At 35.9% G+C, this 15,277-nt stretch overlaps 1 protein-coding gene across 2 annotated transcripts in view; it reads right to left on the bottom strand.

The window, feature by feature from the left end:
* The window catches only part of LOC113057749 (teneurin-3-like), an 85,052-nt gene that overhangs the window by 14,660 nt on the left and 55,115 nt on the right, over nt 1-15,277 (bottom strand). Inside the window, exons 5-13 of one of the 2 annotated variants that reach the window (XM_026225249.1) lie at nt 13,114-13,352; nt 11,709-11,828; nt 10,123-10,337; nt 9,236-9,443; nt 8,483-8,584; nt 8,007-8,201; nt 5,685-5,885; nt 1,932-2,117; nt 1,067-1,093 (exon numbers count right to left, since the gene is read on the bottom strand). In XM_026225249.1, the coding sequence (XP_026081034.1) occupies nt 1,067-1,093; nt 1,932-2,117; nt 5,685-5,885; nt 8,007-8,201; nt 8,483-8,584; nt 9,236-9,443; nt 10,123-10,337; nt 11,709-11,828; nt 13,114-13,352 (1,493 nt within the window). The remainder of the gene's footprint in view (nt 1-1,066; nt 1,094-1,931; nt 2,118-5,684; nt 5,886-8,006; nt 8,202-8,482; nt 8,585-9,235; nt 9,444-10,122; nt 10,338-11,708; nt 11,829-13,113; nt 13,353-15,277) is intronic. The other variant, XM_026225250.1, reaches the window with a different exon arrangement.

Genomic DNA, 15,277 nt, shown 5'->3' with positions numbered 1-15,277 from the left:
TGGACAAAATATGCGCTTTAGTATTGTAGAAAACAAACAAAAAAAAATGATTTTTATTACTTATTATTTTCTGCTCTCCATTTCTAGTGGAATAGGTTAATATATTCAGCTAAATACCAGCTAGGCAAAAAAAATTGCAAAATAAAATAGAAGGAAAAAATGAATAATATAAAATATTCATTAGGTATCTGAGCAGCTTAGAAAAGTTAAAAGAACGTTCTTATGAAAAATGCTATCAAATTACACTTCAAGTAGTGTCCATGTGAATTAACAGCATGCTGAGCTGCACAGCACAAGTGCAGTGAGGGTTTATCAGACAAGTGCTCCATCATATCCTTTGTTACAGAATGTGTGAAGTCAAAGGAAACTGCAAAGGAAATGCTAAATTAAGGAGCTTAGCAGCTGTTAAGTATTACATTAAGAGACAGTGAGATGTACAACAATGGGAATTTGGGTAATGCAAATGTGTATATGTGCATGGACTGACTGATGATTTTGTGTGTGTTTTTGTATGCCTGCAGTTACACTGTATAAAACAGGAAACCTGAAACCGAACATGTGGGGACACATTAATACAAGATACATAGACATAATGAAAGTCATGCTTGAGAGACAGAGGGGTCAGAGCCACATGCTCTCTTCAGGGCAACATGACCTTTACCTCTATATCCTATCCAGTCTGCTATCATGAAGAGACATTCAGGGAAAAGAATTAAACATGGGTTGTTATACTGCAGTTTGCAGTGATTTAGTGTCATTTTTATAGACAGTCCAGGCAGCCTCTGCTGGTTACACATACCTAATATGCTGCTGCGGCTTACCCTATCCTCAGTAAATATGACATTTCATGATATTTGCATTGTAATGCTGAAGAGCCCGATTAGAGGAAGGCACAAATGCTTTCAATTTTTTTTTTTTTTTTTTTTTTTTTGTAGAAGCAAGGTATTTGAATCTGTGAATCTGCTTTTCAATTCATAAACATTTATATTAAATGAAAATTTAATTGAAGAGAAATTTAAGACAACACACAGAAAGCAAACATATTTGATGAAAGTAAGCATTGTACCTTTTATTTTGCTGTCCAAAAAGTGTGCTATGGTGATAAAATGAATCAAAGGGAAAGAATGGAAGAAGTCATTCAGATGCAAAATATGAATTTGTTCAATGCAAACTGCAATAAATGTACCTATTAAGCCAACTTGCAAACTGAGAGTTCTCAGTCAAATTTAAAGACTGGATTTATTGGATCAGAAATACATTAACTGTGAATATTAATAGAATTTAAAATATATGTTTTCAACTTTAACATATTTTAAATGTAATTTATTCCTGTGAAGGCAAAGGCATCAGTGCCACATGATCCTTCAGAAATCATTGTAATATGCTGATTTTCTGGGCAAGAAACATTTTGAATTATCAATGTTGAAAATTTGCTGTTCTTTATTTTTGTGGAAACCATAATATGTATTTATTAGTGCTTGGCAATGATTAATCATAGACAATAATGTGATTAATCACAATTACAAAATGTTGATCACAATGAATTGTATGTTATGCACAAAACTATTAATGCATTCAAAAGTAGTGTATTGTGCACTTTTTTCATTTAGAAGTAAACCTACTGCTATAAAAACAAAAGTGTAATAACGTTTGGTTTGCAAACACTTTAAACAAATAAGGTGCTTTTTACAGCAGTGTTCCTTTTACATAGTAGCAGTTAAAATATTTATGGTAGCCTAAATCTCAACTTAATAACAGTAATGTAATTAAATTAAATATAAAACAAGCCATTTTACAGTTTTATTCATTTTTACTGACCTGTAAAACACAATTTTATTTGTGATATTTCCAAGTTTATACTCTGAGAACACTGAATAAGATACATTTTAAAGCTATAATAAAACACAAGATTCACAACAGGGTGAGCTCACCGATATTGCAGTTTTCTCCCGTCCAACCTTGGTGACACTCACACTTCCCCTTTCGACACACACCGTGCTCCCCACAGTGTGCCTGACACTCCTCCTGTTCACACCCTGCCCCTGACCAGCCGTCCGCACACCGACACACACCTCCAACACACACACCGTGAGGACTGCACTCCGATGTGCACATTTCTGAAACAAACAGCATTGTGTTTAAGTCATGAAATACAAGCGTACAGGAATACAAGTCAAAACATGTAGTTTAGAAAACAGCTATAGAAACAAAGCATGTTTTGTATAAAGTCACATACAGTAGCTTGCATTAATATATGTCATTGAATTAATCATTATGGATGTACAGATTCAAATACTTGTACATTCAATTTTAATTCTATTTAATGCATTTTAATGTGGGATAGACAATTAATAATTTAGCTGAATTGTAGCTTCCTAAAAGGGTAGTGCACCCAAAAATTTAAAATTCTTTCATCATTTAATCATGTAGGAACATGTAGGAATATATTTTGAAGAACGCTGGTATCTCAGAAATTGCTGGTAGCCATTGACTTACATAATGCTTTCCCCATACTCTAGAAGTCAGTGATTACTGAGAACTGTTTGTTTCCAAAAACCTTCAAAATATATTCCTTTAGGTTCAACCAAAGAAAGAAATTCATACAGGTTTGGAACATTGTAAAGGTGATAAATAATGACAGAATTTCCTGGGTAAACTATATTTTTCGTTTGAGTTTTAGTTGAATTTAACTTAATATTCTATTTTTGTTAACATATATATATATATATATATATATATATATATATATATATATATATATATATATATATATATATATTTTTTTTTTTTTTTTTTTGACAAAAAATTATTTGAGATCAATAATTTGTGGACCCATGAAGTACTTTTGCTGATCCCATGTTGAAGACCCCTGATCTACATGTTGTCTCATCTGCGTTGACAAAACAAATGAGAAATTTTACGATAGCACCATGCTGAATTATAACTGCTATGACTAAAATGCATCTTTGGCACTCTAGTTCTCACTGCTGGGTTGTATTTGAATGTTGGGGAACAAATTGGCAGTAATCCTTTGATAGTTTTGTGCTAAAGCCAATGCACAATGGCTCTGAACTTGTCATCCTGCAAGCTGTGTCTGATAACATCCCTGGAGCTCTCCAGAGCATCCATCAACAAATACATTCACACACGTACACACACACACACACACACACACACACACACATTTTCAAGGACAAACGTCTCTTTTACAGAATCACACTGTGTTTGTGATTCTGTGTTTATCACAATGTTTTTGCCTTAAAATAATAATCTTTGTATATCATTCACTCTATTTTGTCTAGTAGGAAAAAATAGTTATTTTCATATATTTGCAACAAGAGGGTTTTTTATTTTGCTTATTTTTTAATCACTTGAATTTAATAATATGGATACATGCCAAATAGAGTTTTGGAGGGTATATTTAATAGATAATTACATCCATAAGGCATAACCATATTCTGCAAGTGTCAGTAAACATTCTAGAGAGACATCTCAAATTAGGAAGACTTGGGTCCTTAGATGGTGCTTCAGCAGCTTCATTACTGAGTTTATATTATACATTCAATTTACCATCACCTTAAAATTTCCCAGTGGGCTGTAAACTATTAATCTAAATGAATTAACATGCACGCTGTAGAATTACATCTGCATGTCTGTTTCCAGTCCAACACCTATCTACATGTATTAAAACAACCCACAGGTCAAGACAAGATTGTAAGATTACATCTGTATGCGTCAGACAGCACAAGGCATTTCAATTTCCGGTATGTATTTTCTGCATAAATTCATATAAATCAGGCATTGTCTGCATTGAGCTAGAGATTCAGATAGAAAAGTATTAAGGCTAGAGATCCGGTTTACTGACATGCTGCAACCAGACAGCAATGTGTAGGACCATGTGTCTGATTACAGATAATGAGAGAAGCTTAGACTTGGATTGCCCCCATCCACCTTCATCTCAACTAATCATTATCTTCTGTTGTCAATACAGTAAACTGAAGTAAATATGTGCAATAACTTGAAATCTCAAGTTTTTCAGCATGTATGTTAACTCAATTCAGATATACTCTGTCTTGAATTAGTGATCAAGCGATTGGATGAGATTTGGGTTCAAGGCTGAAAACAGGCGGCACTGTGCATCTAAACATGCCTGATTCTAGATAACAAGGTCAACTTAGACCTGGCATGGCCCCATCCACCTTCATTTCAACTAATCATTATGTTCTCAGAACTATCACCTAAACGACTCCTAAAAACCCACTGAATAACACCGCCAGGGGCAATTTTGATTTTATAAGGCCATGCTGAAGCCAATTTATCACTGCAGAGAAATTACACCTGTGACTTTTTCAAAGTTCTCCATCACTGCCCGAGGAAACCTTTCAGGCAAGTACAGAATTGGTCTTCCATTAAGATATTCCTTTGATAAGCACCTTTTAGAGTGGGAAGAAAGTCAAATAATGACAAATAAAAGCTAAGATTGTGTGAATGTCTCTCTGGTGTTGTGCAGGGGATCCCTTTTGCTGTCCCTCTCAAGAGTTTTTTTCTTCAGTCACAAGACCTTGGGAGGGTCTGATAAGGTCGCGCTGGCCCTCTGGAATTTAACATTTCTCTAAAAAGGTGAAGGGTTGGATGATTCATTAAACTTTTTTTTTTTTTTTCACACCAGACGATGTAATCAATTTTTCATTAGCGACAAGGTGTTTATCTGTTTTTAGCACTTCCAGGTTCCAGCAGGAGGTGGGTCGATCCACACCACACACCCGTTAATTAAAGTTTATTTAATTGAAGTGGAACAGTGGAGGTAATGAAGAGACAAAACCCCAACTGTGCAAGCAAGTGGACTCATAGATAGAGATAGAAGTGGGTCGACATTAAGCTCACAAACATCCAAATGAAAGTAATGTCTTTACTACAGCTTAACCAAATTTTATATTCAGTAAAAGCTGAAAGCTAGAACATTTCTGCATAGCAGCGTTGTTATATTTCATTTATAATGAAAATCATACTTAAATTCAACTGATAATTATTAAGCAATTATTTTCAACATTAAGAATAATGCTAAATATTTCTTAAGGTCGAAATCAATTATAATGATTTCAGAATCAAGACTGAAAATCCAGTTTTGAGATCACAGGAATAAATTAGTTTTATTTCTCTTTCATACTGTAACAGACCACTTTATATTGAATCTGGGGTGATATCTTCTTTTTACTATAACACGTTTTTGATAACTGCAGCAGCACATTTATTGTTTTACTTTCACAAATTCCCTAACTACAAAACCACAGGCACTTATGATGGCATAATTCCCACAACATTCTCTGAAGAAACAGCCTGACAGCTACATTTCTTTTTCTTTTCACCAATTACTTCACAGGCATCACAAGTGGAACTTCTGTAAGATTAGTGTGGAGCATGTGTGTCATGGCCACAGGAAATGCTGACATGATCGAAAGGTTACTCACAACAGGCTAATCAAGCTAGAAACCTAACAGCACACAGTGTGGGCAGCATGTCAGAGCACAGAACATTTTGAATAGTAATGATTCAGTTACCTACAGTAGGGTGCAAAATTCAGAGACCACAAAGAAAGAAAAAAATCTGTCCTGAGGTTTTCTAATAGCCTTCCGATGCCAAAACAAACCATATACTGTATTACATAATCAGTGAGTCAGTAGTACCTGTAGAGCAGTCAGGACCAGTCCAGTTGACATCACAGATGCAGGAGTTGGTCTCACTCTGGAATGTTCCGTGGCCAGTGCAGTGTTCTGGACACATAGAGAGCTGTGTCTCACAGTTTGATCCGGTCCAGCCTGAGTTACATTGGCACTGACCATGGAGACAGGAACCATGGCCTGAACAGGATGAGTTCACACAGTCCACTGTGGAAAACAACAACGTTTTCAGACCTTTTTCATAGAATTACCATCGCATTTTTTCAAATGACTTTTAACCAATCATTGGAAAACTAACAATGTCTTGACTTTTAACCAATCATTTGAAAACTAACAATGTCTTCATGGGAAATGTTTTGCTTGAACAAAAGTTTGATGTTGGTAAGTTAATAATATATATATTTTTTAAGTATTTTGTTCACCAAGAATGCACTTATTTGATAAAAAATTCATTAAAAAGTAATATTATTATTAGGGCTGTCCCTTTAGTGCTTTAAGTTAATTAATTAGTAATGGAAAAATAACTAACCCAATTAAAATATTTGAACACAATTAATGCATTGGCCCCACCCCAGACCTATACATCATCTTATATTTCATACAGTTGACTGTTGAGTTGACAAACAGGATGCAGGGTAAAAACTCAACGCATGATCCTATAAAATGCAGTTATGTGCCCTTAAAATGTAAGATATTGGGCAAAAAATGCCTCTGAATGTATGTTTTTGTTTCATGTTTATACAATATGTTAAGCATTATATAATACGAGCAGCGAGGGCAGTATCAAACGAGTGCTGTTTTTTTTTTAGTTGGGGCGTGGAAATGTCGCCACAATAACAGACCATTTTTTTTTAATGATCCTTCTGGTAATGATATGACACCTTACCATTTTCAAAAAGAAAAGTCTATATTTTCTTTCTTACAAGACCCCACTCCAGAACATCTTGATGTATAAAGATTCAATGATGCTTAGATATGCCATTTTAGCTTCTTTCCATTATTCAAGAAATTACTCTTGAATTTGAGGTATTACTATGATGGAAAATAGAACATCACGAGGGAACAATGTCTGCACCATGGGATATGTCTGATACAGTAAATTGCCTTTTATATTCACGCCATGCAGTTCTATGATCATGTAGCGCAAACTATGGACTAAATTATGCACAAGAGAAGGAAACATGATTAACAGTTCTTGTTGAGATCGGGACAGAGGTACTAATTTAATTCTTTACTACTTCTTGAGAATGCAGTTTTGGGGAATTTGACACCTATCATGTTGGTGCATCTCTGTAGGTGTTAAATTGCACTGTTGAAAATTTGGTCACCATTCACTCAATGTCACTTTAAATTATTTTAAACACAAAAGATGAAAAAAAAAAATTGAATTGTTTTTGTCCATATAATGAAAGTTCTATCATGACAACTATCTGAAGATGTTAGCATGGTAATGGATATGACAATGTAAATGTATTTGGTCTTGGTGGAAGAGAGCTGCTACGCTGCTGCTGCTGCTGTTGGTTATTGCTATTGTTGTAGATTATTGCTGCTACTGCTGCAATGCAAGTACAGGAACTTGCTGCTGCCAATAGATACGCTGATACGGTGCTGTGAGTATTTAAGTTTATAAGGTGATGTAAGTAAGTGTTATGTAAGTGTGAATTCCTAAATCTCTGTTAAGTCAACAGTTCATATAAAAGCCTCAAGCTGTTTTGAAAAACACATATATCAAAAGGATAACAAAGTGCAATTGTCAGACCTCTTTGTAGGTTTTAATTGGTAATCAACTTAATGTGACCACTGCGCTACATTATTCATTGTAATTTGGTCATTACAAAGGTTAAGACTTGTTTTGCTGTTTTGTGCAAATATATAGAAACTGTAGCATAAGAAAAATGTATTGCATTTGCTTTTTAAACAATCTATTGCTTGCAAATCTCTCTTTTCAGGCAACTCACTAGGTCTTTCCCTCTCTTCTCGACCTCAGGGTGAGTTACTCATTCAGTTCAATGACAATTACAATACTGTTCAAGTGACCCGAACATAGACATCTAAAGAGTTAATTCCCAAGCCTATTGAATGTGGATCAATAGACTCAATTGGTTTTACCCATAGAGAACAGAAAAAAAAAACAAAAAAAAAACAACCTTCATCCATTTCAGTCAGTGGATGCTGCTAAATGGTGTGGGTAATTTATCACAACAAAAACCAGTCTTTAAGTCGGAACCCTCATCCATGTAATTAGCTGCTCAGTGGTGCTGAAAAAGTGCTCTCCTCCACTACAATGTGTTTTTTTCTTCGCATAGCTGCTGAAAACTGTCCAGTTACCTTGGTCACAGTTGTCACCTTTGAAGCCAGGGTTACATATGCAGGAGCCTGTAACACACAAGCCACGACCCCCACACTGGGCATCCATACATTGACCACTCGGCACGTCACACTCAATTCCTTTCCATCCACTGTAGCACTGACAGCGCCCGCCATTGTACTGGCCATTTCCACTGCACAGCACTGGACACGCTGCTAACAAAGGGAAAGAAAATAGAGCACATACAGCAGAACCTCACAAAACATATCCAGGATGTTTTACTATCAAATTGTTGTGTAATTCCCATTAATTTCAATGATCATTAGATTCTCATTACTGGAATAAAGGTAATCCTTCCAGACAGTTATTTCCAGACCTACAACCTAAATACAGTACCAGAATCTAACTATTTAAACTTTGTTTTATTTTATATTGTAATTTTTATGTATGTATGGACAGATGGATGGAGAGGTTCTACACAGGTTTCCACACATACCTCTCGAGCAATATGGCCCAAGGAATCCTGGGAAGCAGTTACATGTGCCTGAGACACATTCGCCATTGCCATAGCAATTGTGTGGGCATTCCATCACCGACTCTGCACAAAGAAGGCCAGATAATAAAATAAAATTTGACCTGTGGTGTATTAACTGCATTTTTACACTGTTTCATATTTGTGTCAAGAATTTCAGTATCTATGGAAGTGGCCTAATAGCGAATTCCCACTTAATAAATAAATGGATAAATAATGAAAAAGCAAGTAATTTTCTTTCCTTTATTGCTGTAATTAAAATTAGTTCCTCCTCATGACCGCATAACATAAAAAAAATAAATAAATCATATTTAAAAGATGAAAACTAATAGCTCAGAGCTGATGAAGGCTTAGAAATTTAGTCTTTTGGCCTCCATATTCCCTGACCTGACAGAAGGAGATAGCAGCAGAATTAAACTTATTGATTAGGCAACATCTCAAGGCATGCTTCTGCACGCCTCATTATCACTGCTGGGCTATCTCAGGCACTTGGGTGCAAGCCAGAAATATAAAAATGCCATCTGAAAGTACCTATAAAAGCTTGTTACAACACCACAAATGCTCTGTCAAGCGTCACATTGCACAATGTTGGGTATGAAATTACATTTTCATCTTTGATGCATAAATAAGCAGGAAACACAAAATAACCAGCCACTCTCTGTGGTGCACAAACAAAAACAAATGTGTTATATGGTTGTTTTAAATGTGCTAGCTCACCTAGTACTATGGTGCTGTATGAGACAGGCTCTATGGTGTGGCCGTCATTGTAAAATGCCAGGTGCCACACACCGGTATGCAGGTACTGAATAAAGCCTGCCTGCTGAACGCTGACCAGATTCTCCAGTTGGTCCCTGAGCTCCGGATCCAACTGAACACGCTCTCGTGAGATGAGCCTACTGCCATCTAGAAGCTCCACAAAGTCGTACTGAAACAAACACAATTACCTTGACTGCTATATTATTCAGATGGCATCACTTTGGCATTTGGCATCACAGAGTGTGTTATTCATATACTTCAAGCAGAACATTAAAATAAATAGATAGACCTATTCACTGAAGACTCTAAATTAAAGTTTCTCCAATCGATTTCCTACTGGTCAGCTACCAAAAGCAATAAGAAGACACATGGCAGCACTCAATAAGCTTGCTTTAGTTTATTGTGATGGCTTTGGGGACACATTGACTGAACATCTACAATAAGTTGGACATTTGTCCTCAGCACTTACGAAAGCTGCTGCTTTTATTGACAGCTGTGAGTGTTAAACAGCCAGCCAATCACTGAGACAGAGAGATGTCTTTCTGTTGGAGCAGTTTGTTTTGATTAAAGTAGGATTTGTTCTTTCTGGTGAATAGCTTTGAACGCCTGATTCCCACAACTCTTGTTTTTATACTGAATAGCTTCTGTCAACAGGAGTATTGGATAGTTGACAGACAACAGTTTTATCTGTGGTTTAATAAAAACCAAATAATGAAGCCAATACATTCATTCTGGAAGATTAAAAAAAGTCAGCTGTCCTTCTTTTTAAATAACTTAATAATTAACTAATTTAGCCACTTGTGACTTATTTGAGACATTAAAACAAAAAGACTTTGATATTGTATTACCTGGGTGTGTGAGGGTGGAAGTCCTCGCCGCCCATAGACTCCAATCAGAGCATTTTTCTGAATGGAAATATTAAACTTGAGAAAGTGGGGTTGTTCAATGAGAAGTCTGGACCTCCAGAAAACTCCTGGTGGAACGGCATGTGCTACCTGTTGACCCAACTCTACCTGCCCTGTGTCCAACGTGGAGTTATACTGCACCATCACTCCTATCCTTCCTGTGAGCAGAGACATATTAAAACAATATTGACTAAAGGTATATATATATATATATTTTGCCTTTGTGATTAATTTTACACTGAATCCACAATTGTTTTTTGTGTTTTTTATAATATTTTATATTAATTCACAGTTCACTAATTAGACTTAAATGTGCAATTAGATATTAAGTATGGTTAGTATGGTTTATTGTGGTGGAATCATGCATATTAAATTTTTTATTTATTATCTGTTTGCAAAAATATTATTCACATACTAATGCCAATCAGTCCAGTCAAGACAGTTTCATTTTAGCGAGGGCCAACAGCTGGATGAAACTAAGGGTTTTCTTTCAAGTCTACATTTAAAAAGAAAATTAAATTATTATTATTATTTTATATATATATATATATATATATATATATATATATATATATTTATATATATATATATATATATATATATATATATATATATATATATATATATTTCTCTATATATGTTCAGAGATAAATGGTTTCTTCAGTGGTTTTCTTGACGAGAGCCTCTAAATGTCAAACATTACCCTAAAACTTGCAGTAGGCATTTGCCATGCTCTTTCATACTCTCAGATGACAGCTGACAGAGTTTATACAACACAGGAAAACATCTTTATAGCACACTTCAGAAAGAGGCAGTAAGTCAATTGGAAGAAAACAATATAGCATGGCAGACTCGCACTCAGAGTGAGGAAATGGTTTTTTATCGACTTACTTCAAACTGATATTTTCTAAAAATGGTAATTAAGCCACACCTAGCACAGTGGGTGCTATTCTTTGGAGACTGTCACACTTCAGAGAAAGATGCTATCACTAGTGATTCTCTGTAGTACTTTAGAAATCTTTAAAGTTAACAAGAAACAACATTCATGGCCCTTTTCACTTATTTTATCCATTTGGAATTGACTGGATTGTGAAAAACTGTTGTATAACTGAATGGACAAATGTGGTTAGCTGTCCTTTATATCTCACAATTGCACATTTCTACCACATAATACGACTTTAAATTCCAACATTGTTTCCTGTAATCTCACAATGTGACTATATTTTTCATTGTGTTTTTCATTAACATTTGCGACTTTATTTCTCACAACTGTGTTTTGCAGTTGAGGCTTTATACTGTTTCTCTAATTGTATTTATCTCACTTAATATGTCATTCAAATGCAAAAAATGGTAATACACTGCACTGAAAGATCAAGAAAGGATTTGAAAAGAAAACACTACTCTATAAATGAATATAGGACTTAATAACTGCAAAATAGAAATAGAAATAACTGCAATCTACATAATGGCATGTATCTAAATGATCTCATAGGTATGTTTAAATGCAGTCCTTTGATTTCAAATGTTACCATCTGCGGAAATTGCAGTCACAGTGTTGGTCGGGGACGTCACTGGTTTGGCTCTTCCATTCTCAAAGGCATGATTTTCCATATCCTTCAGTTTCCAGTTCAGCCCAAGTACATGCATTGCTGCAAGAGAAGGCAATTAAGATGGTGAAATGGAACAGCAAGCACATATCATATCATGAGACATTCTCATTTGCAAAAGGACAAAGTTTAAAAGCAGCTGAAAGCCACTCTAGAAGGTGATTTGCAGTCTCCTTTACGCTTGTTTTGAACTTAAGTGCAGTGCATATAAAAAGAAAACATGTCCCTCATTAGAATCGGCTCTAAATAGTGCAAAATATTTTTCTATCTGAAAACATGTTCTTTGAATTATCGCTGCATGGGGTCTTGATGCAAACTGTTTTGAGTATACTCCAGATTAGTCTTATGCTTGTCACTGAAACATTTATTGCAGAGAAAATGGAATTAGAATCCAGGGTCCCAGTTTATATTAGGTGGCCTTAACTACTATGTACTTACATTAAAAAATACGTACAATGTACATATTGTATTGTAAAACACTATTGCTGCTATTGAGATGGGATAGGGGTAAGGTTAGGGACAGGGTCGGAGGTATGGGTAAGTTTAAGGGTGGGTTAAGGTGTAAAGTATGGGTCAACAGTGTAATTATAAATGTAATTACAGAAATTAAATACAGATGTAATTGCATGTCGTTTTTTTTTTTTTAAATATAAGTACAATGTAAAAACATGTACACATAAGTACATTGTACTAAATTATTAATTAAAATGTAAGTACATAGTAGTTAAAGCCACTTAATATAAAGTGGGTCCGAATCCAGTGATTAAAAAGAAAAAAAAGGGGGAAAATGCAAAAATCTAAAATTGTCGGAGGTTCAAAACAGCAGGGTAGCTTGCTGAGGAGGCAGCACCTCTCTTCCTCTTGGCTTGATCTTTGGAGAGATGAATGTTTCGAACAGGCCTTCAGCAGGGGAGGAGGAGCCATATAGCTCACAGTGGGGAAACAATGTTAAAAACTGAGAGAATAAAAAAAAGGGTTATAATGTTTCTGTGGGCTAAAAGAGTGAATATAGATTGTCGTGTGAACAATAGGATCAGTTCGTGCAGCTTTTGCTTTGCTCCAGATACTAATTACTAAACTGATGTCTTTTTTTCCAGTGTATCTGTGTATATGTGACTTCCTAGAGATACTGTAGGGGACTATTTAGAGCAGAGCACCAGGTGTTTTGGCCACAGATGAAGGTTGAGGAAAGAAAAATCTCCACCTGATGAGCTATTTCACTATCTCTTATGGGGACAGGCTGGATAAAACAGCTCGCACCTGAGTACCTCATGGTCACATAAGGGTGTGCAAACACACACACACACACACACACACACACAGTTACCTATACAGTAGAAGAGCAGAACTGACAGCAGGGCGGCCACGCTTACAGCACTGAGAGCGGTGCATTTCCATGAACACCGTTTGGGTGACTTGTTAAATTTGAATGCACCTCTTGATAGTGTGTTGCGGGTTAAGGGACGAGCTGGTGGAGAGTAGACAGCCCCGGTTGCCATAGTATATCCCGGATTGGGAGCAGTGAATAAAGACGTGGTCCCTGTTCCAGTCTTAAGCAGGAAGTGCCTATAGGGAAAGAGAGACAAGATATGAGATGATGAAATATAAAAACAATAACCTTGATGAAAACTTTCAGAGTGAGCTGTGAACAAAACCTCAGGTAGTAAAAAAAAGTAGAAGAGTCTTTTTTAAAAGTTATATTAAAATGTCTGACCTATTGATAATTTTAAAGTTAAACCTTTTTCATTGACATATCACTATTTTCATCACCATGGAAACTGCAGTTATAGCCATGCTATTTCTTTGCTGCAGATACAAGGTTTTGTATGTAACAAAAGCTGTAATTTAATAAGCAGCCATTAAAATCCTATAATAGCTTCACTGATTTAGAAGGCTGTCATTGGAACAGTGCCTGCACTTGTACGAAATGAATGTGTTTAATGATGGACTATGATGGAAAGAACCACACAAAGTCAAGTCTAAGTGAACTGCGGTTAACTGAACTCTAGATTTTATGATGACAAACATAGCCTATAATGATATGTATGCATCAACATCTGATGGCATTGTTTCGTGCTCTGCTTTTCATCAGTGGCACTCCACCGCTGCCAAATCTTCAATGCCACGGCAAAATAAATCATTTGTTAATGTTACATTAGCTGTCTGATTTAAATATGATGAAAAAAACACAAACCCACAAACCACAAAATCACAACAAGAAAAAGTTTTGAGCTCATAAAAACTCAGTCTGAATCAGTCTGAAAAATCCCTCACTGAATGAACGCTGAATGACTTACCAATATCCTTCCTACAATACTCACATTTATTTGTGGAACAGCATTATTCATTTCAAATGTCTGGTGTCAGGAAGAAATTTGTATTTTTTATTTTAATACTTTTAAAATAAAAAAAGTAAATAAAAAGTAAACATTAAAAATATAAGAATAAAATATAAAAAAAGATGTATACTGTAGAAATAAATATAGAATGGAAAATAATGTGCATGGACGTAAAATGTAGTCTTAAATATTAATATACCAAGGGATGTACAAGAGGCAATGTGCATATGTGCATTATACTGTAGTCTTAAATATTAATATACACAGGAATGTACAAGAAGCAAATGTGCAAACAGGTTGACACTGTCAGTTTGTCAATGTGAGATAGAGAATGGTGAATATTAAGTGGAGCCATGAAGATGTTAAGAGGCTGGTTTTGAGTTTAGCAGCCTAATGGCCTGGGGGAAGACACTCCTCCTAAGTCTCTCGGTTTTTGCCATCAGACTACGGAAGCGTTTACCAGATGGCAGCAAAGTGAAAAGATGGTTACTGGGGTGGATGGAGTCTTTGATGATTTTAACAGCTCTGATTTTGCAGGGTTTAATGTAGATGTCCTGCATTGAAGGGAGAGCAGACCCGGAGATGCACTCAGCTAAACGCAGAACTCTCTGCAGGGCTTTGCAGTCTTGACTAGAGCTGTTCCCATACCATACTGGGATACAGTAAGTCAATACATTTTCTATGGCAACTGAATAGAAAGTTTTCAGGATTGAGACCCTGAACTTCCTCAGCTGTTGCAGATGGTATAGTCTTTGCCTGGCTTTATTAACCTGAGTTTGAATGTGGGTAGTCCAAGACAGGTCCTCAGAGATGTTTACTCCAAGGTACTTAAAGATGCTAACCCTCTCCACATGGGTCCCGCTCATCATAAGAGGAGTATAGGGTTGCTGCTGTCTCTTCCTGAAGTCCACAATCAGTTCTTTAGTTTTGCTCACATTCAGAGAGAGAGAGAGACAACTGTCCTGGCACCATTATGTTAATTTCTCTACCTCATCCAAGTACGCGTTCTCATTATTGTTGTGAATAAGGCCCAGAACCACAGTATCATCAGCAAATTTGATAATATATGTGAAGCTGTGGGAAGACACAGAGTCATGTCTGTAGAGAGAGTAGAGCAGGGGACTCAGGACACAGCCCTGTGTGGCTCCTACG

This window comes from Carassius auratus, chromosome 39 (assembly GCF_003368295.1).
Source record: "Carassius auratus strain Wakin chromosome 39, ASM336829v1, whole genome shotgun sequence".
Lineage (NCBI taxonomy): Eukaryota > Metazoa > Chordata > Actinopteri > Cypriniformes > Cyprinidae > Carassius > Carassius auratus.
Note: the sequence above shows the minus strand (reverse complement) of the source record. Positions and strands in the feature narration are given on the sequence as shown.